The following is a 24904-nucleotide window of genomic DNA, read 5'->3' as shown; positions in this document are numbered from 1 at the left end:
CAGCACCATGACCAGCCAGCTTTATTACAAATAAATTACACAACAGTGAAACTAAAGATGTGAAAGTTAGCACCATCCAAACACCATGATGCACAAGCATCGTGGTGTTTACTACTCATGGTATGAGCATCAGTCGTTACCGTAACAGACGGCACAGCTCTTGACCCTCCTCAGGTCAGCAGCCGGCTCCTGTGGCCTCCTCAGCACCGTGAAGATGGAGTTTCCTGTGTCGTCAGCCTGAGAGGAGACAGCAGCTACCGTTACCGACCGCTTCGCTCGTTCATGACAAACAGAATTCCTCTTCGGTCCATCTGTCTTGTATGTGCTTTATAACTGACAGCCATAAGATAAGATAAGATAAGATAACCTTTATTAGTCCCACACGTGGGAAATTTGATGAGAGAAGGCTTCAGGCACCGCAGCTGTTTCTTCCTGTTGTACACTAACTTCTGGCTACACACTGTAAACATAACTGGAGCCGCACAGGGAGACTAAGTGCACAATGAGCTGGAACGACTTTGTGCTTGCAGGCCAAACAGGCTGGGAAAAAGGCCCTCACATCATGTGCTGAGAAGAGTTTAAAAAGGGGATGATGACCTTTAATGAAAGATTGATAGAAAGGGTGTGATTAAGGGCGGGTCTAACTTTTGATTAAGAAGTTCCTAGCCAAGGTGTGTGTACCATCCCTCACTTTCTCACTCAGATCCACTCCACACTGATCATGTCAGAGACACTCCTCACTTTTTATCACTAAAACATGGTTTATGATGCTTCGTCTCTTCAGTGACACTTGTGCTTTCTTTTTCTAAATCTCAGATGAAACATTGGAGTTTATCAGCCGCTGTTAAGCCAAACTCGCCTCCATCGCCTGATTAATCGCAGGAACGTTCTAGTTACAAATGACTTCTGTTACTCAGTAAAATCCTACAAGCAGTTGGAGACATCCGTCCAAAACAACAGTTTCAGATAAAAAGGTGCAAATATGTTACTCTTGTCCCGATGATCTCAGTCAGTCGGCATCTGTGGACAAAGTCTTTGCACTGTGCTCACCATGTTTGTTCTCACTAAGAGGAGACGTACGTACCGTGTGAACAAGCTGTGTGAAGCAGAAACATATTCACTTATCACAGCGCAGTCTAAGGAGCTTGGAAAGAAAAGCGTGTGGACTTCTTTAAGTTGCTTGAAGACGCTTCACCTCTCATCCAAGAAGCTTCTTCAGTTCTAAGGTCAATTTGGTCTCTCGACGTGGTGTATGCTGTACAGTGCAGCGAGGAATGCTCAGACCTCTACATCGGAGAGACCAAACAGCCACTTCACAAGCGCATGGCACAACACAGAAGAGCCACCTCCACAGGACAAGACTCAGCAGTCCATCTGCATCTAAAGGTCAAAGGTCACTCTTTCGAGGATGCCAATGTTCACATTTTGGACAGAGAGGACAGATGGTTTGAAAGAGGAGTGAAAGAAACCATTTATATCCACTGTGAGCGACCATCTTTGAACAGAGGCGGGGTTTACGACACCAACTCTCTGCCATCTATAATCCAGTTTTGAGATCCTTCCCAGACGCCTTAACGCCCACTCACATCCTGGGCCATCTGACCTCAGGAATTCACATGATAAGGTGGGGCCAGGTTTCACAATGAACTCACCTGAAACTCTGGCTGATTGGGACCCACACCCAGTTTCACACCTTGGCTCAGGCGATTAGAGGATCATCAGGGGTCCTTTTGTCCCTCTGTGGGGGGAAACTCCCACTAGGTTTATATCTGGGACTCTCCACCATTTGACCTTAGAACTGAAGAAGCTTCTCGGATGAGAGGTGAAACGTCTTCAAGCAACTTAAAGAAGTCCAGACGCTTCTCTTTGCAAGCTCCTTTGACTACGAGGACTGAGAACCTTCACAGACATATCAGAGCGCTCATACTCTGCAGTTTGTGTTCAGATATAAATGCTTTTTCTTAATTTCCATATTTAGAATGATTAAAATGACCATTGACATGATCATTGTATCTCAGGTTCATCAAAATTTTCTCATGATAGTCTTTCTGGTTTAGCAATACTGTGCACCTACCCTTGTCTGCCGGAAGGATGATAATGTTGTTGACATCACTAAGTGATGTGCCTTCCTCTCCTCCATGGTGATGTTGGATGCTGGGGGCTTTGCATTGCTGAGACAGGCCGAAACTTTCGTCCGTAGTTGCTCTGCTTTCACTTCTGCAATATTGCTGTTTTAAATGGTTGTTTCTGTGGCTGTGATCAGTTCCACTAGCGGGATTTGTCTCGGTGTGACAACAAAGTTAAACCCTTTAGCAAGGATGTTTTTCCTCTGTTTGGCTGTCTGTCAGACAAATTCTTCACCCACTTGTCCACATCCTCAGTGTGGCATCCTTCCCTCTTGAGGACACTCTCCGTATTTTGCTGTGGTTTCCAGCGTACAACAAGTAAGTCAGACTTCCTTTGTTGCCTGGTCTTAGACTTCTTGTGCTGTGCTAGACAAGCCTTCTTGGTGAATTCAAACACCTTTTTATAAGTATTCTCATCTAGAAGCATGGTAAGTCTGTCGGATCCGCTCCTCTTTAGATTTTAGAACGTCGATGGCAAAATGTGTTTGTCTCACTTGTTCATTAAGCAGCTGGTGCTGTGCCTTCTGGAGATGTTATTGCTCGGAGGCCACTGACTGAAGAGCTCACTTGCAGACTTTTAGGAGTAATCCTGTTTTGTCTCAGGTTGAATCTCCGGTGGGTCCTGTAATCTGTGATCATATGTGCCGTTTGCTCATACTGATGTACAAACCTTAGGCAGTCCTTGCCAAAGTGGGTTAACATATCTTGATGCATGCTCAATCATCCAGGTAAGTAAATCCCAAACGGTTGATTCTGGAGGTTTTCAGTGGGAGAAACCAGCCCACTGAAGGAACAATGGGCTGTGAGCTCAGTTCCTTGATCATCGATATGCAAATTGTCATGAACATTGATCAACAACGAATGATCAAAGGCCATGAGTACCATTCACATAGAGTTGGTGAATGGCTGCAATCTGAAGAAGTTGCCTGGATGAGTGATGAAACGTTTCTCCTAGTGTGGAATAAGGGAAATATTTTACTGCTACTCATACTCATCATTATTACCATTGCATTAATCAAATTAATCATTTCAGTAAAACATTTATTGAAGCTGTTGGCATTACATTAACCTTTTTATTGCAGGTACAGCTAAGACCATTTTATACACATTGCATTTTGTGCTTATCAAAGAGTTGGAGCTCGGTCAATTAATTGGAGGTTGTGAGCCTCGTTCGGCGCGATGTCCGGACGATCTATTGCGTAAGTGACTTGGACCCTTGGACTTGGGCCCTTACATCGGTAAATGGTAAATGGCCTGCATTTGTACAGCGCTTTTCTAGTCCTTAAGGACCCCAAAGCGCTTCACACTACATTCAGTCATTCACCCATTCACACACATCCACACACTGGTGATGGCAGCTACATTGTAGCCACAGCTGCCCTGGGGCGCACTGACAGAGGCGAGGCTGCCGGACACTGGCGCCACTGGGCCCTCTGACCACCACCAGTAGGCAAACATGGTTAGTATCTTGCCCAAGGATATTTGGCATGCAGCCAGGAGGCAGCCTGGGATCGAACCACCGACCTTCTGATTAGTGGCTGACCTGCTCTGCCACCTGAGCTACAGCCAACCTTGGGAGGAGGTTTTCTGGACTTTGAACAAGGCTACAGGCCTGAAACAGGCCTGATGTCATGTCATGTCTCAGTCTGGAAAAGATCCACTGCTCCATCGAGAACCAAAAGGGCACATTTGATAAAAAACGGGGTCTTTTTCTGGAAAACGCCTCTAAACTTAAGGATGTTCCAGCTGACTAACGGATTTTCTTCTTTATAGTGGTCTGATGTCTGTCTGAGTTAACGGGAATGTGAAGCTCAGTGATGTTGTAGCCAACTTCTGTGTGGTTCTTATGGAAAGGGTTGGTTAATATCATAATCCCTCCTGGGTTGTGGCTTTTGTTATTTTGTTGAGGCCGGGGGGGTTGTTTTTGGGGTTTTTTTTGTTTTTTCTGTTGTTTTTAAAATTTATTTTATTTTGTTTTATTTTTTTCATATTTTTTGTTTGTTTTTTCCTTCTTCTCGTTACTTGTCTGGTTAATATATGAGAGGAAAACAATGTTCCAACAAGTTCTGTTTTGTAATTATTATAAACAGTTTGTCAAAGGAGCTTGCAAAGAGAAGCGTCTGGACTTCTTTAAGTTGCTTGAAGACGTTTCACCTCTCATCCGAGAAGCTTCTTCAGTTCTAAGGTCAAATGGTGGAGAGTCCCAGATATAAACCTAGTGGGAGTTTCCCCCCACAGAGGGACAAAAGGACCCCTGATGATCCTCTAATCGCCTGAGCCAAGGTGTGAAACTGGGTGTGGGTCCCAATCAGCCAGGGTTTCGGGTGTGTTCATTGTGAAACCTGGCCCCACCTTATCATGTGAATTCCTGAGGTCAGATGGCCCAGGATGTGAGTGGGCGTTAAGGCATCTGGGAAGGATCTCAAAACTGGATTATAGATGGCAGAGAGTTGGTGTCGTAAACCCCGCCTCTGTTCAAAGATGGTCGCTCACAGTGGACATAGATGCTTCTTTCACTCCTCTTTCAAACCATCTGTCCTCTCTGTCCAAAATGTGAACATTGGCATCCTCGAAAGAGTGACCTTTGACCTTTAGATGCAGATGAACTGCTGAGTCTTGTCCTGTGGAGGTGGCTCTTCTGTGTTGTGCCATGCGCTTGTGAAGTGGCTGTTTGGTCTCTCCAATGTAGAGGTCTGGGCATTCCTCGCTGCACTGTACAGCATACACCACATTGTTAAGTTTGTGTTTTGGCGTTTTGTCTTTCGGGTGAACCAGTTTCTCTCTGAGTGTGTTACTGGGTCTGAAATACACTGGGATGTCGTGCTTGGAGAAAACTCTCCTGAGTTTCTCTGATACACCGGCTACATAGGGGATGACAATGTTGTTGCGTCTGTCCTTCTTATCCTCCCTCGCTGGTGTCTGGTCTTCTTTTCTGTGCCTCTTTGCTGACTTTAAGAACGCCCATTTAGGATAGCCGCAGGTTTTGAGTGCTTCCTTTACATGTGTGTGTTCCTTCTTTTCCCCTTCAGGCTTAGAGGGAACATGTTCTGCCCGGTGGTGTAGGGTCCTGATTACTCCAAGTTTGTGTTCCAGAGGGTGATGGGAGTCAAAGAGGAGGTACTGGTCCGTGTGTGTGGGCTTCCGGTAAACTTCGATGTTGAGGTTGCCGTTCTCTTCAATGTGCACAGCGCAGTCCAGGAAAGGCAGACAGTCGTCCTTTGTGTCTTCCCTGGTGAACTTGATGTTTTTATCCACAGCGTTAATGTGCGCAGTGAAGGAATCCACTTCTTGTGTCTTGATTTTGACCCAGGTGTCGTCCACATATCTGTACCAGTGGCTGGGTACTCTTCCTTTGAAAGAGCCAAGAGCCTTCCTTTCCACTTCCTCCATGTAAAGGTTGCTACAATAGGTGACACGGGGGAGCCCATGGCACAGCCATGTTTTTGTCTGTAGAAACCCTCGTTGTACTTGAAATATGTAGTGGTGAGGCAGAGGTCTAACAGTGTGCAGATCTGATCGGGTGTGAAGTTGGTCCTGTCCTCCAAGGAGCTGTCTTCTTGTAGTCGTTTTCTGACAGTCTCCACGGCCTCCGTGGTGGGTATGCAGGTGAAGAGAGAGACTACATCAAAGGACACCATGGTTTCATCTGGATCCAGGGTAAGTTTCTGGACCTTGTCGGTGAAGTCGGTGGAGTTCTTGATGTGGTGTGGGGTGTTCCCCACGAGAGGAGCAAGGATGGTAGCAAGGTGTTTAGCAATGTTATAAGTGGCTGAGTTTATGCTACTGACTATGGGTCTGAGTGGGACAGCTTCCTTGTGGATCTTAGGAAGTCCATAGATGCAGGGTATGGCATCCCCTGGGTAAAGGCGGTGATATGTAAGGCGGTCAATGATTTTGTCCTTTTCAAAGTCTTGAAGGCAAGGTAGCTCCTTTGACTACGATGACCTGGATGACTGAGAACCTTCACAGATATAAACAGTTTGTGTTTTCAGTCTTCTTTTTGTCTGTGTAAACTATATCCATAAAATATTCAATTAAATATTTTGAATAAAAAACTTTGAACTTTGGACGCCCCAGGACAGGAAGCCCCAGAGTCTCCTCTGCTGCTGAGGGTAAACTCATCCGAGCCACCAGCCTCAGATTAGAGCCCAGATAGATGCCACACAGAGCTCCAGTAGCAGACAAATCTCTACAAGTTCAGAGGAGACTGTGTGAATCAGGCCTTTATGGTCAAATAGCTGCTGAGAAACCACGACTAAAGATTTGTTTGGACCAAGAAATACAAAGAATGGACATTAAACCAGTGGACATCTGTGCTTTGGTCTGATGAGTCCAAATCTGATCGCTGAGTGATGGCAAAGGGCCAACAAGAGCTCAGCATCTCTGGGAACTCCTTCAAGACTGTTGGAAACCATTTCAGGAGACGACCTCATGAAGCTCACCGAGAGAATGACAAGAGTGAGCGAAGCAGTAATCACAGCAAAGAGTGGAAATTATGAATAGTCTACATTATCAAACATGTTTTGAGTTATTTCACACTGTTTTGTTTACTAAATAATTCCATATGAGTGTGCACTCGTATTTTTGATGAGAATCTACAATGTAAATAGTTGTGAAAATAAAGAAAAACCATTAAATGAGACGTTAAATTCCCTACCAGCATTGCTCTGGGTCCCTGTGATCCAGAATTACACCTGGATCTCCTGGTTGGCCCTGAAACAACAACAGATTGGTCAAAACATTTACGAACCATCTGCTCTCATATGTTAATATGTGTGAACGGAATAATAAACTGGGAACTTGAGATACAGGGAGCGTTATGTGCTGTTGGCTTTCTCTGTTGTAAAGGAACAGGAAGTAGTTCGACGTCATTTAGATGAAGATACAGAAACCACTTTCTGACTGAAGAGAGTCCGATGCAACAATATTCAATTTGAAAAACCTACAAACACAGTCACTTTTACAGCTGGGTGCCATAGGAAGTGATGTCACGACCTCCAGCTGGCCCTGGTTCCCCAACTGGTCTATGTTTACCCTGCAGGAGGAACAGCTCACACTCTGTTAACATCATGAGCAGTGATACTGTTTAAATCAGTCACTATAGGCTTATCTGCACCGGTGAAGTGACGCACTCACCTGAGATCCTGGAAAACCAGGCATTCCTTTGGGTCCTGGTTCGCCGCCGTTCCCCCGGCTCCCTGCAGCAACATTAATGCCTGATTACGAGTGTATATCCTTGTCATCAATATGAATGAATGACAATATTTAAAGTTGCGTACACACACACACACAGCTCCAGTGAATTTCTCTGGAAGTCTCTTTATGAGCTAAGTCCAACAGCTACACCACGCTGGAGTTAAACACATAACTGATGCCAAGGATCATTATTCATGAGAACTCTGTCTACTCGGCCAAAAACGACTGAAGGACTAAGTGTGTGCAGCTGCTCTGAATGAGCCTTTAGTGTTTGCTTCCTGGATGAGAAGTAGAGTAAAAAAGTGGTTAGAGATAGAAGTTTATATATCCCACAGGGACGTGATTAGGAATATGGGACCAAGGTCGTTTACAGCGCTCACTGGCTCAAAATGTGTTTCCGTGCTTGGGATTCGCTGGGTACTACAGGCCAAGCCACTCAACAACCTCACATGTGGATACCCATCCACTCACGAAAGCTCCAGAAATGAGACTTCTAAGAGCTCACAGTTTGATCCCAAGCAATCTTTGGTTCCAGGTGGAGTCCTGAATGCCACTTGGCTTTTGATACTCTCATTGACAAACTTAGCACTGCACCAGTTCTAGGTTTTGCTGATCCGGCATTGCCTTACATCTTCCACACTGACGCCAGTACCTCCGGATTGGGCGCCGCCCTTTACCAAGAGCAAGAGGGGAGACTTAGGGTGATAGCCTATGCCAGTAGGGCATTGTCATCCAGTGAAAGTCGTTACCCAGCTCACAAGCTTGAAGTTTTGGCACTGAAGTGGAGCGTGACAGAAACATTTCATGATTACTTGCATGGAGCAAATTTTACAGTGGTCACGGATAACAACCCTCTTACCTATATCTAGACATCAACAAAGTTGGATGCTACCGGCCATCGTTGGCTGGCTGTATTTCTACATTCTCGTTCAAGATACAGTATCGAGCTGGCAAGCAAAAACCTGAACCTGCTCAGAAAGATGAGGCACTAATAATCAGTTTGCTCAACAACATCTCTCAAGCAACAGTGATGATGAAATATCAGCTGAAGTCGCTGATGCGATTTGCCAAAGCTGTCAGGACCCAAGCTGAGAATAGTTTGGTTGAATCCCTGTCCATCAACACAGTGCTTCCTGAGAATTACTCAGAAGATTCCCATGGACTTCCTGTTATTTCCACCATATCTATTTATCAAAAACAGAGAACCGATCCAACTCTCCGGGAGGTTATTCACCAGTTGGACTCAGGAGAAAAGGTTCCCCCAACAGCCATGGAAGAGCTTCCTGAAATTCTCCGTAGAGAACTGAATAAATTGGAGCTGATTGATGGTATTCGCTATAGGAAGAGCTCAGTGGCCAGTGGATCTAAGAGCAGACCACAGCAACCTCCAGGTCCAAACTACTTGAAGGACTGTTTTGAGTTGACTGATATTTGTTGGATAAATGTTTTGAAGTTGTACAATCTGTATATTGCAGTTGAACTGTTTGTTAAATCCTAATTGGTTAAATATGTTGTTTTTTTATTTATAAGTTGTGTACACAGGAACAAGAATAACTTGTATTTAGCTTACCTGGCATTAACATTTTAATATTATTTTTGTGATTTCTTGTTGACCCTGTTTATTTAATACAGGCCAGGTGACCCTTTTGGGTTTAAAAAGGATGGCGAGCCGGACTCGTTTTGATACAGATGTGTGTTATTTATGGGGAACATTTTTTGATTTGAGAACCTATATTGCTTAATATAAGCTACAGGATTATTTAGTTGTGTTTGTGCACCCCAACTGGCTTTTTCTTTGTTTTGTTGAAATACATGATACCTGCAAAAGCTTTTGTGTTGTATTTATTAATTATTGACAATCAACTCCAGTAGCCGTTCTTACATCTTCTGATTAATAATAGCCCGATATTTAGCTTAATACCTGATATGCATTCATTCATTAGCGCTTTGTTAGTGTTACATGAGCATACCGTCACGATAGGACTCACCTGTGGCCCAGCAGCACCTGGGAAGTTCTCGGGTTCCTCTCTCACCAGGTGAGTCAGATATCTGTGCACAGTAACAGACCTTCTCACCACCGGGAGCTCTTCTTCCATTACGACCCTGCACAAGAAAGAAAAACATGAATCAAATGTATTTATTAACAGCGTTGTAAACCAGAGCGACCCTGTGCGTCACAAAAAAGGTCTTATAAAATCTTTAAAGTTGTATCTGTGCGATTAAGGCAACAGATTAAAATGTGACTGAAGACTTTCAGCTTCGGTTTATCAAAGGTTTTATTAACTGTTCAGGGATGTCAGACAGTTTCATGCACAGCCTCCAATTTTCAAAAGCTTTAAAAGCAATTGGAAAAAAAACACAATTCAATATAATTAAATAATATATTTATATTAATATAAATATAAGTTTTTAAACTTGGATGAAAATCCAATGACTGCCTGATGTACTGTAGAGACATCCAGGGACAAAACCCAAAAAACTTTAATTGTTAGTGCTTTTAATTGACAGGATTGTGTGCTGGGATTATGTGATCAATATGTTTTAGTCTGCACTTAAAATGAGCATTTGAATTAAAGTTGACAGCCTGTTCATTATTTACAGTCTTGCTGTTGTTGGGGGTGGGGAGGAGTGAGCAGGGTGAGTAGAGGAGGTGTCAGAGGTGGAGCAGCAGCAGTGGGGGTGGGTGAGGGTTGGAGACCGCCTCATGATGAATCAAACCTGTTGAAGTAATGATTCAGTTCGTTTGCCCACCTCGAGATGGCTCTGAGGCCCCTCCAGACCTCACCAACGTTGTTCTCTCGAAGCTGGTTGTCCATCTTCTGCCTGTAGCTGTCCTTCCCTTTCCTTATCAGTCCCCTCAGCTCTCTCTGCACCCTTTCCAGCTCCTCCTTGTCTCTAGATTTGAAGGCCCTCCTCTTCTGCTTGAGGACGGCTTTAATTTCGGGGTAATCCAGGGTTTGTGAAATGTATTTATGTATTTATTCAAACTGGTATAATGTATACTGTGGTGGAAGGTTGGGATTTAAGAATTTACCTGAAAGTGGAATAATGGTTTAGTCTGTGACAGCTGAACATATTTAAGGCTGTCATTAGAGGGTTGATGTGCTGTGAAGAAGCTCGACAAGTGAATTGTTTGTAAGGAGCTGTATGGCAAATAAATACTTATTGTTCCACTACACTTGCCTTGGTCCATCTTACTGTGTTTCCAGCCGCTAAGGGCCGCCCTGTTACAATGCTCAACTGAGAGGAACACCGGCGGCAGACCCAGAACCAATGAGAGAGATTATATAGATCCGCTTGCCCGGGAATGTCTTAAATGTTCACTCCCCCAGTGCACGAGCTGAATGTGGAGTAGCAAAAGGGTCCAGCAATCAGTGATTAATGACACAGGTTTGATGCTACACTGGTACAACGAGCTTTACAAATACTCTGTGAAAGCTGCCAAAAACACTGAGAACAAACAAAAAGGCCCATGAATAAAAACCCTGTCAGACCGCAATACTTCACATACTCAAGACCAGTTATGTAACTAAATGAAAAACATCAGGAAACTCTTAAACAAATCTGTTTATACAAGAGGCCAAGTGCTTTGTAACTGCAAATCAGCCTTCATGTAACAGCATGAACGAGATGTCGTAAGTCTGATGAGCTCACCAGAATCATCTCCAGCATCCATCACTGATCCAGATGGATGTAGAAAAATGAACCTTACAGTTCAGCCCCAACATTTAACACTATAAATAACTGAGACCCCCAAAAGCTGCAGTTCGTCTAATGTCCACCCGATGCTCCTAAAACGAGTCTCCTTACCAGCAGACACCTTCTCGTGCAGTTACCTCTGATCCCCTAAAACTCGACCATAAAGTCGTGGCTTCAAAGGACTACTCCACCAACCAGTGGGTGATGTCATGGTCACTACTTCCATGTTTTACATGCAGAGTATGGATGTGTCTTACCAGTGTCCCTGGGCTGCCGGGGTCTCCTTTGGGTGCTGGTCTGGTGCCGTCGACACCCGGGGTGCCCCGTCAGACAAACAAATCCAGAGTCGTGTTCGGTTCTTGAGCTTCCAGCTGTTTGTGGAGCTGCTGTCGGCCTTCTGACAGAAGAAAGAGCAGATTTTACATTTTTACTGACATTAAAGACATTTAAGTTTCCTTGTATCTAGTCTGGTCACGTGTATGTTATCTTTCCATTTAGTTATTTTACTTTCTGTGTTTCGTCCTTTTGTCTCCTCGTGAAATCAGTCGTGTTTGTTTAATATCGAGTTCCTGCTCATTACTCCTGATTTGTGCCAGCTGTGTGCACAGCTGTCTGCCTGATCACCCTCACTGTCCCCTTCAGCGGTTTCTAGTTTTAGTGTTTATTCCCAATTACATTTAAGTAAGAGTAAAGCTGCCCTTTCAGTTTCTTATTTTGTGATTTTTGTTTACTCTTTTCTTTGTTTGGTACTTTGGACATTAGACTCAAACTGCTCGCCTGCGTCATCTACCAGCAAAGTCCTGCAGTAGTCCAGAGCTCTCCTATACCCCTGGGAGACTCGTAGTGCAGCCTAGATCCCGGCTAAGAGGTGACCGTGCTTTTGTCCTGGCAGCCCCGAGCTTCTGGAACAATCTTCCTGCTGCTATTCGCGCCTCTAATTCCATCTATTCATTTAACACGCTGTTAAAAACTTGGCTGTTTGACCGAGTGTTTTCAGCTAGTTAGTGCACATCCCCTATATTTTATCCTATAGTATTTATCTTCTACTGATGCTCCACTGTATAAATACCCCCACCTTATATTTATACTCAGTAATTCTCTTTTAAATTATATTCTGAAGTTTTATTGCTTATTTTATCTGTACTTTTTAGGGTTTTTTGGACTCCTATATCTTATATTCTAACCTTGTTGTGAAGCACTTTGATGTTTAAATGTGCTATAAATAAAGTTGTATTGCCTGCGATGCTGTGGTAGATATATCAATATCATATCATATCAAACATCCTTGAAAGAGTAGTTGTCAAACAGCTAACAGATCATCTGCAGAGGTTTATTTGAAGAGTTTCAGTCAGGTTTCAGAGCTCATCACAGCACAGAAACAGCTTTAGTGAAGGTTACAAATGATCTTCTTATGGCCTCTGACAGTGGACTCATCTCTGTGCTTGTCCTGCTAGACCTCAGTGCAGCGTTCGATACTGTCGACCATAATATCCTATTAGAGCGATTAGAACATGCTGTAGGTATTACAGGTACTGCACTGCAGTGGTTTGTATCATATCTATCTAATAGACTCCAGTTTGTGCATGTAAATGGAGAGTCCTCTTCACACACTGAGGTTAATTATGGAGTTCCACAGGGTTCAGTGCTAGGACCAATTCTGTTTACATTATACATGCTTCCCTTAGGCAGCATCATTAGAAGACATAGCATACATTTACACTGCTATGCAGATGACACCCAGCTCTATCTGTCCATGAAGCCAGATAACACACACCAATGAGTTAAACTGCAGGAATGTCTTAAAGACATAAAGACCTGGATGGCCGCTAACTTTCTGCTTCTTAATTCAGATCAAACTGAGGTTGTTGTACTCGGCCCTGAAAAGCCTAGAAATATGGTCTCTAACCAGATTCTTACTCTGGATGGCATTACCTTGGCCTCCAGTAACACTGTGAGGAACCTTGGAGTCATGTTTGACCAGGACATGTCCTTCAATGCACATATTAAACAAATATGTAAGACTGCTTTCTTCCATTTGCACAACATCTCTAAAATTAGAAATATCCTGTCTCAGAGTGACGCTGAAAAACTAGTTCATGCATTTATTACTTCCAGGCTGGACGACTGTAATTCATTATTATCAGGAAGTCCAAAAAACTCCCTGAAAAGCCTTCAGTTAATCCAAAATGCTGCAGCAAGAGTCCTGACAGGGACTAGAAAGAGAGAGCAGATTTCTCCTGTTTTGGCTTCCTGTTAAGTCCAGAATTCAAAATCCTGCTCCTCACATACAAGGTCTTAAATAATCAGGCCCCATCTTATCTTAATGACCTTGTAGTACCATATCACCCTATTAGAGCACTTCGCTCTCGCTCTGCAGGCCTACTTGTTGTTCCTAGAGTATTTAAAAGTAGAATGGGAGGCAGAGCCTTCAGTTTTCAGGCCCCTCTTCTGTGGAACCAGCTTCCAGTTTGGATTCAGGAGACAGACACTATCTCTACTTTCAAGATTAGGCTTCAAACTTTCCTTTTTGCTAAAGCATATAGTTAGGGCTGGACCAGGTGACCCTGAATCCTCCCTTAGTTATGCTGCAATAGACGTAGGCTGCCGGGGATTCCCATGATGCACTGGGTGTTTCTTCTTCACTCACTATGTGTTACAGACCTCTCTGCATTGAATCATATCTGTTATTAATCTCTGTCTCTCTTCCACAGCATGTCTTTATCCTGTCTTCCTTCTCTCACCCCAACCAATCACAGCAGATGGCCCCGCCCCTCCCTGAGCCTGGTTCTGCTGGAGGTTTCTTCCTGTTAAAAGGGAGTTTTTCCTTCCCACTGTCGCCAAAGTGCTGCTCATAGGGGGTCATATGATTGTTGGGTTTTTCTCTGTATCTATGAAGCGCCTTGAGGTGACTTTTGTTGTGATTTGGCGCTATATAAATAAAATTGAATTGTTCCAACTTAATACCTCAGGCAGCAGAAACCCAAGAAAGAGGAGGGAGACGAGGAACCATCATGGAAGTACAGGCCCCTCACGGTATGTACCACCGGCAGGTAGAGGAGATGGCTAATATCCAGAAATCCTACCAGTGGCTGGACAAAGCTAGACTTAAAGGGAAGCTCTAATAATATCAAGAGCTGGAGAGGATGTGGAGGGTGAAGGTAACAGTGGTCACAGTGGTAATCAAAGCACTTGGTACGGTGACCCCCAAACTAGGCAAGTGGCTCCAGCAGATCCCAGGAACAACATCGGAGATCTCTGTGAAGAACAGTGCAGTCCTAGGAACAGCTGAGATACTGTACAGGACTCACACAGACAGGACTGGAACTCAAAACGCTGCCTTAATGCTGAAAAACCCTCATAAAAATAACTCAAAAACAAAAAGTAGAAACACTGGAACACGACAAACACACGGCATGGAGAAAGTACGACACAAAAGAGAGCAAAGGCAAACAGAGGGCTTATATACACAGGGAGTAATCAGGGAATGGGAAACAGGAGGGAGACACAGCTGGGAGAGATTAGGACTAACGAGACAGGGGCAGGTAAAACTGAATACACTGACATAGGACTGGGACTATCAAAATAAAACAGGAAATAAGACACAAATCACAAACACTCAAACGTGACACTGAAGGATAGACAGAAGGAATATAACCCATGAAACAGAAGACAGTGACTTAAACTAGAGGCCAGAACAACAAATGACACAAAGAGAACAAAACCCTTAGTGCACTGTATTGTTAATTTGAAGAAAGAAAGACAAAATCTGAGATCTCACAGTACTATTTCAGGATTAAAGAGTAAACAGTATTTCAACTTTAACCCTGAAATATTATATAATTTTATAATAATTATTATTATATAATTTATTTCATTACTGAAATATTTTTATTTTCAAAATTAACAAAAATAAAAAAGATCTTTGATTAAAGCACAAAGATCTGAGATAACAGTTGAAACAGCATGAGGGGCATAAGGCAGTGTCAGTCCATGCAACATTCATCAGGCAGCACATTCTCAATGAATCCCAATCTGAAGAGGCGGCTGCACAGGCGTGCCAAGGTAAGAACCACGCTCGTCTTTTTGGGCTGAAGCGTTAATGCCCGTCTGCTCTGACACACCGTGAGCTGCTGCAGCTCAGTCTGTAGGTTGAGCTCCACTAAAAGTCTCAGCAGACAAGCAGCTGCTTTCACAACATCACAGCTGGAATCACACAAAACTGACCTGTGATCAGACATCATCAGGTGATATTTCAGGAGGAGACAGACGGTAAACTGCGCATGCAATCATTTCCTCTCTGACACAACAGGAAATTCCAAACTTCCCAAATTGACTCAGAAAAATCTGCATATTTTCTTTGACCGCAAGATCAAAGAGAAAAAGACGTGAACCCACTTACAGCTCTGCTGCAGCAGCATCAGCACCTCTGCAACCAAACAGCTGATCCAGAGCTGCAGCTCAGGGCTGCTTTTAGAGGAGGAGAGGGGCGATGGCGGGGGGGTGGAGGAGGAAAGGTGGCACCTCCTCCGGCTCCTCCCGTCATCTTCCTCATTAGAGGTGGATTTACATGTTTGACTTGTGAATCAAAAGGATTTTCTGGTCACACTGAAGCATCTGTTGTGAGTTTTGGAGAGAAAGCAACACATCGTCTGCACATAGACTGATTTTATGTTTACATTTTATGCCCTTAATCACTGTATTCTGTCTAATTGCTGCTGCTAGTGTTTCGACAAACACTGCAAACAGTGAAGGGGAGAGTGGGCATCCCTGCCTGGTGCCCCTCAGGAGACAGACGCTGGACGATGTTTGCTCATTTGTTCGGACACAGGCTGTTGAGGAGTTTTGTGTAAAGTTGCAAATAAAAATTTCCAGTTAACTCTTTAAAATGTGTGTAGAGACACGGGAGCAGAGAGCACGAGGCAGTTGGGAAGAAGACGTGGCACGAGAGCCAATGAACTGTTTACATCGCTGTAAATAAACGCACTCGTCATCATTAAGAGTCCTGCATCTGGGTCTTCACTCCCACATCCCCACGGTTGGCCAGCGCTAACCGTGACAAAGAAAGAATATTCCTTACTGTTGGGGTGAAGGGAGCGCCAAAGTCGCAAAGCCAGCATCGCTCATCTACAGTTTGATTATATTTGTGGACTGCGCTGACTTCCTGCTGTGTTGAGCCTTTCTCTCTATTTAGTCCGAAGATGAGGTCGAGTGAGTAATTTAGGTGTTCAGAGAGTGCAGTGGAAGAATGAGGCGTCGTCAACATTTGGGCCATATTCACTTACGATACACAGCTTGTTGTCAAGTATAGATCATTTAATAATTATGAATATAATCTCTTGATCTATGACTGTGAGTACTTTCAAATCAATATTTTTATGTCTATTGCTAACCCCTTTGTAGCTCACTACATACATACAGGCTGAGAACACGTTAGGAAACCTGTGACAGGCCTGTGGGTCATGGTCTCGGTCATATCACCCAGTGTTTGGAGTTCCTTGTGTCCTTTGTCATGTTGTGTTACTATTTGTGTTTTAGGTCCAAGGTTTATTCAGTTTATTAGATTTCCCCTCGTGTCTTTGCCCTCTGTCTCATGTTCCTCTGTTTCCTGTTTTATTGTGAAGGTCTCGTGTTTCCGTGTTTGTTCCTCGTTATCCGTCTCTCATGTCAGCGTCTCCCTCATGGTTGTGTGCGTTTCCCAGTGTTCCCAGTATCGTTTTGTATTCCCTTTTCCATTCTGAGCAGTAAAGCTGTATTTTGAGTTCATGTTTCAGTGCATGAGTCTGCGTTTGGGTCCGCTCTGTGCTGCCTGCACAGTTATGTGTCTGTTGTAAGACAACGTCTGCCTGGAGTTTTTCACGCTGGTTAAATATCTTTCTGTGCATTTTTAATGGGGCAAAACTGGAATTCACAGACTAATGAATAACATCACATTTCATCTTTACAGTCTGTGCAAAGTGAGGGACATGCCTGCTTCCTGATGATGCTCCCTTTGGCTCGTAGCGCTGCTGGTGGACCGTCCTGGAGCGGTGACACCGCCGGCGCTGAAGGTCATGTGACAGCCTTCAAACCCAAAGACGCATGATTTTCTTTTACAAAGGCTGGAATCCAATAAAACAAAAAGACTTAACACAAATGAATAATCACACTAATCTTTCTTTGTATTATAGAAATAAAATAAGGTGGAATAAAATCATTACTTTTGCTCTGTGGGCCCGAGTAGTGTAGTCAGTGTTTCAGGATTGCTGAAGAATCCCACGAGGCAGAGCAGCATCGTCCTGTGTTATGTATCATGGTATTAAACCTGCTTTTTACCAACAGAGGGGGGAAACTCCTTTCAGGTGAGTTACTGTTATTACTTCTGTGCTCACATTTGGAAGTGAAATGTAATGTTTAAAGACAGCAAAGACGATTAAAACCACAACTTGTCTAATAGACACCAGTTTACTGAGCTCGAAGTCTTAAAATGATCAAATAAATAAACCATGAGACTTCAGGCTGATGGGGATGTTTGTGTTTCCATCTTTCTTCACAATAAAAAATGACCTGTGATAAAGTCTTTGAGCGTGTGGTCACAAAAACATCAGATACCAGTCTGGAGGATAACTCCAGCCTTCACGATGGTGCATCCCAGTAAACGACTCTATCATCCTGTCACTGTTATGTAACGCGTTGTACAGTAAATTATCCAAAGGAAAACCCGTTAAGTTCAAAAACTGTTGTATGAAAAGACTGTTTTTAACAGGAAGCGATGGAGCTCAGAGCAGCGCAGCTTCCACTGCCGCACGCTGCAACGATCACTCGATGCAGAGACGTGTGGCGTCCCTGTGCTGCAGAGTGGGCAGCGTCGCTGCTGAGCGCTTACCAATAACTCATTTTTACTGAGTGAGGGAGCCTGGGCCTGCTGACTGCTTCTTAGGCATTGCAGCGCCACCTTGAGGCAGGAACACAGCACAGCAGTACCGTCTTTGACCTGAACGCAGAGGTTGAACCTCGCGTGACAGGATCACTGAATATTTCATATGAGCTTTAACATATCAGGTGGATAATGTTTTAAACTTTGTTGTGCTGCGTTTATCTGTTTTAATGTCAGGTTTGGGTTGTTTTCACTGAAATCCTGAAGAGGCACACAGACACGGACACATGTCGGACTTTTATCTAAACACAAACTTTTATTCAGAAACAAACAGTACAAAATACATGCAGCTGTTTCAGAGGAGCTGCTTCAAGGCGCCTGCGAGCTTTGGAAATATTTGGATTTTAAAGGCAGGTTTTAATATTTTCAACAGCAGGGGGCAGCGTTTCTTGAGCTGGCGTTGTTTTAACTTTAGTTTTTGATGTTTCTAAATTTTCTCACAGATTTTGTTTGCCCGGCTGCAGCTGCAAAGGCACTGCACCAACGCCTGGTAGAAATTTGCATCACAGTCCTGCTTCCTTTGGCATCTGTTAAACATAATTCATAAAGGTTTTAAGCATAAAATCATTTTTCAACACATTCTCGTGATGTCTTTTCTTGGAAGCATTTAAAGTATTTAAAAATGAAAATACCTTTAAAAATAGCACCCTGTGACATAAAAAAGATTATTCCATTTCAGTAAAGTAGTTTCAGAGGAGTGAACTAAACTAATCATACATGGGTGGAGGACAAGGCGGCTCCTTGTGTGTGTTTAAGTCTTTACACTTTAACTGCCCAGAACAAAACCCACTGTGGACGAAGCTGCTCTGAGGTCGCTCTGCTGCTGTGTCAGCTCTCAGTGCAGATCGGTGGCCCGGCGCCTCATCTGTGCTTTGACAGACAAACTCTCTCGCATTCTGCCTGCGTCGCAAAGCGGTTTTCGTTGCCTCCGCAGCCGCTGTACCAGAAACGGGAGCAGACGCTGCGTTTGTGGTCGAAGAACCACCTGACCGTGTAATTCACACAGTCGCCAGCATCCTTGCCGAGGAAGCAGATGCCTGCAAGAGGTGACAGGAGCGAGGAGGCAAAATCAGCTCACAGAAAAACAAACTCAATAAAACAGAACAGAAGAATAGAAGAGCCCTTTATTGTCATTGTACATGTGCAAAATTATGGGCGCTCTGCAACGGAGGAAGAAAATATATCAATAGTAAAGGGCTTCAGGAATACATAGCAGACAGATCGGGGTCAGCAACCTTTAACACCCAAAGAGCAGTTTGGACCCAGCTTGTTGTTACCATAGTTCATGGAGGAGCTGCTCACTTACGTTTGTGGATCCAAAGATCCATGCTTGGCCTGCCTGGGGTTGAAAGCCTCGATAAATCCACGGCGCTTCGGCGGGTACGGTTATTTTGAGCGATGAAGAATACTAACATATAATTTTATTTTTGTATTTCAAGATCACGATAATCTTCCAATTGCGAACTACAAGTTAAAAAAGAACCAAGACAATTAAAATACATTTCAGTTACTTGTCATTTTTTTCCAAACCACGTGGAGCCGCAGTATAAGGACTAAAGAGCCGCAGGTTGCGACCCCTGCTCTAGAGGAATGTGAGTGTGTGAGCGTCCTGAGTGATGAGGGTCACTCAGACCATGCCTCAGATTGGTGGGCAGGGGTCGGGGAAGAAGCTGTTAGTGAGTCTGGAGGTGTGGCAGCTGACTGACCTGAGGCGCAGACCAGAGAGCAGTGGGTCAAACAGGTGGGGGGCGGGGTCACCTGTGATGGCCCTGGTTTACTTGAGACAGGAGGATCTGGCGATGGCCTCCAGGTGTGTCAGAGGGCAGCCAGTGATTTTTTGGGGGGTGTTAATGACCCTCAGGCAGCCTTCCTGCTCTCAGTCGTGGCCCCTGAGTACAAACACCTGGCAGGAGGATCACGCTCTCCACTGAGGAGGGTAGAGCAGCAGCTCTGGGCCTTCTTTGCCAGGGTGTTTGATTTGATTTTTGCAGACTATTATTAAATGCATAAACAATGAAGAGTGAACTGAACAGGAAGTCTGAGCTCGGATATCTGCCGTCTGCTCTGAAGGCTGGGAAATATCAGTCGTTGTCCTCACACGGTAGGCTAGCAGGACACTGGGCACAGTTTATGTATCGAGCTGCAAAGTGCAGCTGTGCTTCTTACTAATAACACTGTAACCTCCTGACACCCAGCACACTCGTTTATGTCCTCTGAAGGGGAATTTATTTTAGTCTGTATCTTTTGACCGGTTTGAGCTACCCCACTAAAAGACTTTCCCTCAGTTCTCGGCTGGTTAAACTGAAGTAGGCTGAATGTTTGTGGCTCATGTTTTGGTCAATGTCTCCCTATTTGATGATTGCAGACTGCAGGTGCGATGTCACTGAGATCATCTGCGTTCCTCAAACTCAGCGTTCTTCCCGTCATCGTAGCGAGGAAGAGAAAGGACAGTGTGACTGAGAGCAGGTGGATGCTCACCTGTGGACACAAAGCTGTCCAGCTGCTTCGTCGGCTCCACGTCCACATCTGTCAGAGACCAAACAGTCAGCAGGGAGTGCGAGCTAAAGCTGCAGAGCTTCAGTGAAGCAGGTTTCATTAGAGCACTTTACAACACCACAGGCTGAGTTACACCCACAGGGGAGAAATAAACAGCAACACAGACGGCCATAAACAGGCCAGTGATCCGAGTGTGTGCTTGTTAATGATGTGGACTCACTGACGACTGAATGTGAACCATTCGTGGTTAAAATCTGTTTGTTTTTAACTAATTAGAAACATGTCTGTAAAGGTTCTCAGTCATCCAGCTCATCGTAGTCTGAGGAGCTTGGAAAGAAAAGCGTCTGGACTTCTTTAAGTTGCTTGAAGACGTTTATGCTTCTTCAGTTCTTACAGCAACTGGTTTAAGCCCCGGCCCAAGAGGGGACGACGGACCCCCTAATGATCCTGTACCTAATCACACGAGCCGAGGTATGAAAACAGGTGCAGGTCACAATCAGCCAAGGGTTTGGGTGAAACCTAACTCCACCCTATCATGTGATTTCATTCCCGACGCCTTAACGCCCAATCACATCCTGGGCCTTCTGACCTCAGGGAATCAGCCTCTTTGCTGATTTGATGAAAGCCCAATTAGGATAACCGCATGTTTTAAGAGCTTTCTTTACACGTGTGGGTTCACCCAACATCTTGGTTGATTGTGACCCCCACCCATTTTCACACCCAGGCAGAGGATCAATAGGAGGTCCACGACCCTCGTAGGGACACTCCCACAGGGCTTAAAAATCTGGGACGCTCCACCAGTCGCTCTGAGAACTGAAGAAGCTTCTCGGGTGAAACGTCTTCAAGAAACTGAAAGTGCAGATGCTTTTCTTTCCAAAATGTTTTTGAATGTTACTGAGCACTAATTAGTGAGTGTGTGTGTGTGTTTATGTGTGTGTGTGAGTGCTCTACCTGTGAGGTCAGCTCCTGAAAACAACCTCTTTCTTTTGCTCAGAGTGTTGATGACGCTCAGGTTTCTTGCCAAGATTCCCGTCTGCTCCTGGAACCTGTTTCTCGGCTGATCGGAAATCTCCAGCTCCCAGTCTGCTGAGCCCTGACTGGACACAGAGCAGCGGCACTCGCTGAGCCATCACAATAGCTTTCTGAATAACACGTTTAATTATTGCTGCTCCGAAACTGCTGTTTACTAACATTTATGTGCTTTATATTTCAAGGCATAGAAATACTACAGAGAAACCCAACAATCAGACGACCTCATATGAACAAGAACTTGGCAACGGTGGGAAGGAAAAACTCCCTTTTAACAGGAAGAAACCTCCAGCAGAACCAGGCTCAGGGAGGGGCGGGGCCATAAAAAACAAACTGGAGTCTATTAGATAGATATGATACAAACCACTGCAGCACAGTACCTGTAATACCTACAGCATGTTCTAATCGCTCTAATAGGATATTATGGTCGACAGTATCGAACGCTGCACTGAGGTCTAGCAGGACAAGCACAGAGATGAGTCCACTGTCAGAGGCCATAAGAAGATCATTTGTAACCTTCACTAAAGCTGTTTCTGTGCTGTGATGAGCTCTGAAACCTGACTGAAACTCTTCAAATAAACCTCTGCAGATGATCTGTTAGCTGTTTGACAACTACTCTTTCAATGATGTTTGATATAAAGGAAGGTTGGAGATTGGCCTATAATTAGCTAAGACTGCTGGGTCTAGAGATGCTTTTTGAGTAAAGGTTTAACTACAGCCAGCTTGAAGGCCTGTGGTACATAGCCGATCATTAGAGATAGGTTGATCATATTTAAGATCGAAGAATTAATTAATGGCAGGACTTCTTTGAGCAGTTTTGTAGGAATGGGGTCTAAAAGACACGTTGAAGGTTTGGAGGAAGTAATTATTGAAGTTAACTCAGAAAGATCAATTAGAGAAAAAGAGTCTAACTTAACATCAATGGTACTAAGAGTAGCTGTAGATAATATTACATCTGTGGGATGATTACTGGTCATTTTTTCTCTAATGATAAAAATGTTATTTGTGAAGAAGTTCGTGAAGTCATTACTAGTTAAGGTTAAAGGGATGGTTGGCTCAACAGAGCTCTGACTGTTTGTCAGCCTGGCTACAGAGCTGAAGAGAAACCTGGGGTTGTTCTTATTGTCTTCAATTTATTTGTGAAGAAGTTCATGAAGCAATAAAGAGAAACTTATCCCAGTTAATTAGTGCCAAACAGTAAGAGATGACATTGTCTCCAGCTTATGGGTTATCTGCTTTAAGGTGTGTTTGTGTGAGCTACACAGATGTGTTGTTGATGACAAAGCTGTGTGAGTCTGTGTGAGTCAGTGGCTCAGTGTGAGTCTGTGTGAGTCTGTGTGAGTCTGTGTGAGTCAGTGGAACCTGTGGCTCAGTGTGAGTCAGTGTGAGTCTGTGTGAGTCTGTGTGAGTCTGTGTGAGTCAGTGTGAGTCTGTGTGAGTCTGTGTGAGTCTGTGTGAGTCAGTGGAACCTGTGGCTCAGTGTGAGTCAGTGTGAGTCTGTGTGAGTCAGTGTGAGTCTGTGTGAGTCTGTGTGAGTCTGTGTGAGTCTGTGGAAGCTGTGGCTCAGTGTGAGTCAGTGTGAGTCTGTGTGAGTCTGTGTGAGTCAGTGTGAGTCTGTGTGAGTCTGTGGAAGCTGTGGCTCAGTGTGAGTCAGTGTGAGTCTGTGTGAGTCTGTGGAACCTGTGGCTCAGTGTGAGTCTGTGTGAGTCTGTGTGAGTCTGTGGAAGCTGTGGCTCAGTGTGAGTCAGTGTGAGTCTGTGTGAGTCTGTGGAACCTGTGGCTCAGTGTGAGTCTGTGTGAGTCTGTGGAACCTGTGGCTTAGTGTGAGTCTGTGTGAGTCTGTGGAAAGTGTTACCTGTTCGTGTCCAGAGTGTCGCCTGGCTCTGACAGCTGGCTGCAGGTCAGTTTAAATGGGAGTGGAGGATAAGTGTTGAGTCCCTCTGAAATAAACCCGAACAGCCCGTCAGTGTGTGTCTGGTTACAGACGACAGGGAGATCTGAGCGTGCTCTTACTGTTGAGGGCGGAGAGGAAGACCCTGATGAAGCGCTGGGCGTAGCCCTGCTCGTCGGCCTTCAGCCTGTCGAGTCTGATCAGGTGCTGCTGTATCGGCACGCTGGCCAGCTCCTCCACCTCCATCCGGTTGTAACGATCACCCACCGTCACCACAAACAGCGCCACCCCCTCACACTTGGCCTTCTGGGAGATGTAGCGCAGCTTGGCCTGGTCTCTGTAGGCCGTCTTGGTGCCCACCACAGTCAGGACGGCCCTCTTGCTGCGCGGCTGGCCGGCCTTCAGCAGCACCTCCCTCAGGGTGTAGTCCAGCATCTGTCCCAGCGCCAAAGAGCCGCCCTGCTGCTGCATGTTCTGCATCATGTACGTCTTCATGTCTCCAGCGTTCTGGTAGGTCTGCAGGCCGAACTCCACCTTGGTGCTCTGTTGGACCAGAGCTACTCGGGCCTGGCGGCCGGCTCGGCGGGGCTGTGGACTCACGGCCAGCTGCTCCACCACAGAGCTCAGCAGCTGCCGGGCACCGGCGTATTCATCGGCCTGGATCTCCCTGGAGCTGTCCAGCACCATGACCAGGTCCACATCCGCCTGCTGAGGCAGCACTGGTTCCTGGATGAAGGCGCACTCCTCTGCACGCCTGCAGGGGTCTGCAGAGACAGCAGCAGCCACTGAAAACACCTTTATTCATCCACATCACATACGCTGCTCGTGTATTTAACGTTAACTTCATTGTAAAAAGTGATTTTTCTCATGTATTACCAAAACTGAAACAAAAAAGTCTGATATTGTGTAAGTGTTTTTCATCCAGGGAAGGATTAGACACCTAAAGGCATAAAGTTATGTATCAACCAAAGTCTCTGTCAGTGTACAGAAGTTAAATATTTAACTGTTTTTCTACACGATGAACAAAGAAAGAAATGTGTGAAATCACAGAAAAAGTTCTGGAAGTTTTGTTTTTAACTGCAGTCGTATAAAAACCTTTCATTTGTTATTGCTTAATGACTCAGGGAGGTTTTAATCAGCAGGGAAAGTCGTAAAACTGCAGCAACTTGTTGGCGGTGAGCAGCAGATCCAACAAGTTAGAATCAAAAATGGCTTCAAGTGCACATTCAGGGCTGTGAGACTCGCAGGGGAGAACACGCATCACGTTTAAGGCCTGGACAAGTTGAATCGTTTTGTTCTCCATCGTGGAAAAATGGCTGAAAATAAAACCAGGCCAGCTTTAAAAACTCTGCACTCAGCTCTGCGGTCTCATCCCTGTGTTTCTGTCTGTGCACTCGGCCTGAAGCTACACTTGCTGCCTCGGAGTGTCGGCCCCCTTCCTTCTGTCACATATCGGTATAAATAAAGTCCCACCCCTACCTACTATCACAGTCACCTGCTGCAGAGCCGATAATGGCATCAATAAAAGTAGCCGCACGTCCTGAGAGCAGTGAG

The 24904-nt window shown here is 44.8% G+C and overlaps 1 protein-coding gene across 1 annotated transcript in view; it reads right to left on the bottom strand.

The window, feature by feature from the left end:
- Positions 1-18167: 18167 nt before the first annotated feature.
- Positions 18168-24904, bottom strand: part of LOC146699527 (collagen alpha-6(VI) chain-like) — a 46784-nt gene continuing 40047 nt past the window's right edge. The window contains exons 35-39 of the mRNA XM_085472498.1: positions 23473-24114; positions 23315-23399; positions 21382-21527; positions 20413-20460; positions 18168-18971 (exon numbers count right to left, since the gene is read on the bottom strand). Of these exons, the coding sequence (XP_085328624.1) occupies positions 18796-18971; positions 20413-20460; positions 21382-21527; positions 23315-23399; positions 23473-24114 (1097 nt within the window). The 3' untranslated portion in view covers positions 18168-18795. The remainder of the gene's footprint in view (positions 18972-20412; positions 20461-21381; positions 21528-23314; positions 23400-23472; positions 24115-24904) is intronic.

This window comes from Copadichromis virginalis, linkage group LG11, assembly GCF_057382275.1.
Source record: "Copadichromis virginalis isolate Kocher_CV1m ecotype Utaka linkage group LG11, C_Virginalis_male_GT1.1, whole genome shotgun sequence".
Classification (NCBI taxonomy): Eukaryota; Metazoa; Chordata; class Actinopteri; order Cichliformes; family Cichlidae; genus Copadichromis; species Copadichromis virginalis.
Note: the sequence above shows the minus strand (reverse complement) of the source record. Positions and strands in the feature narration are given on the sequence as shown.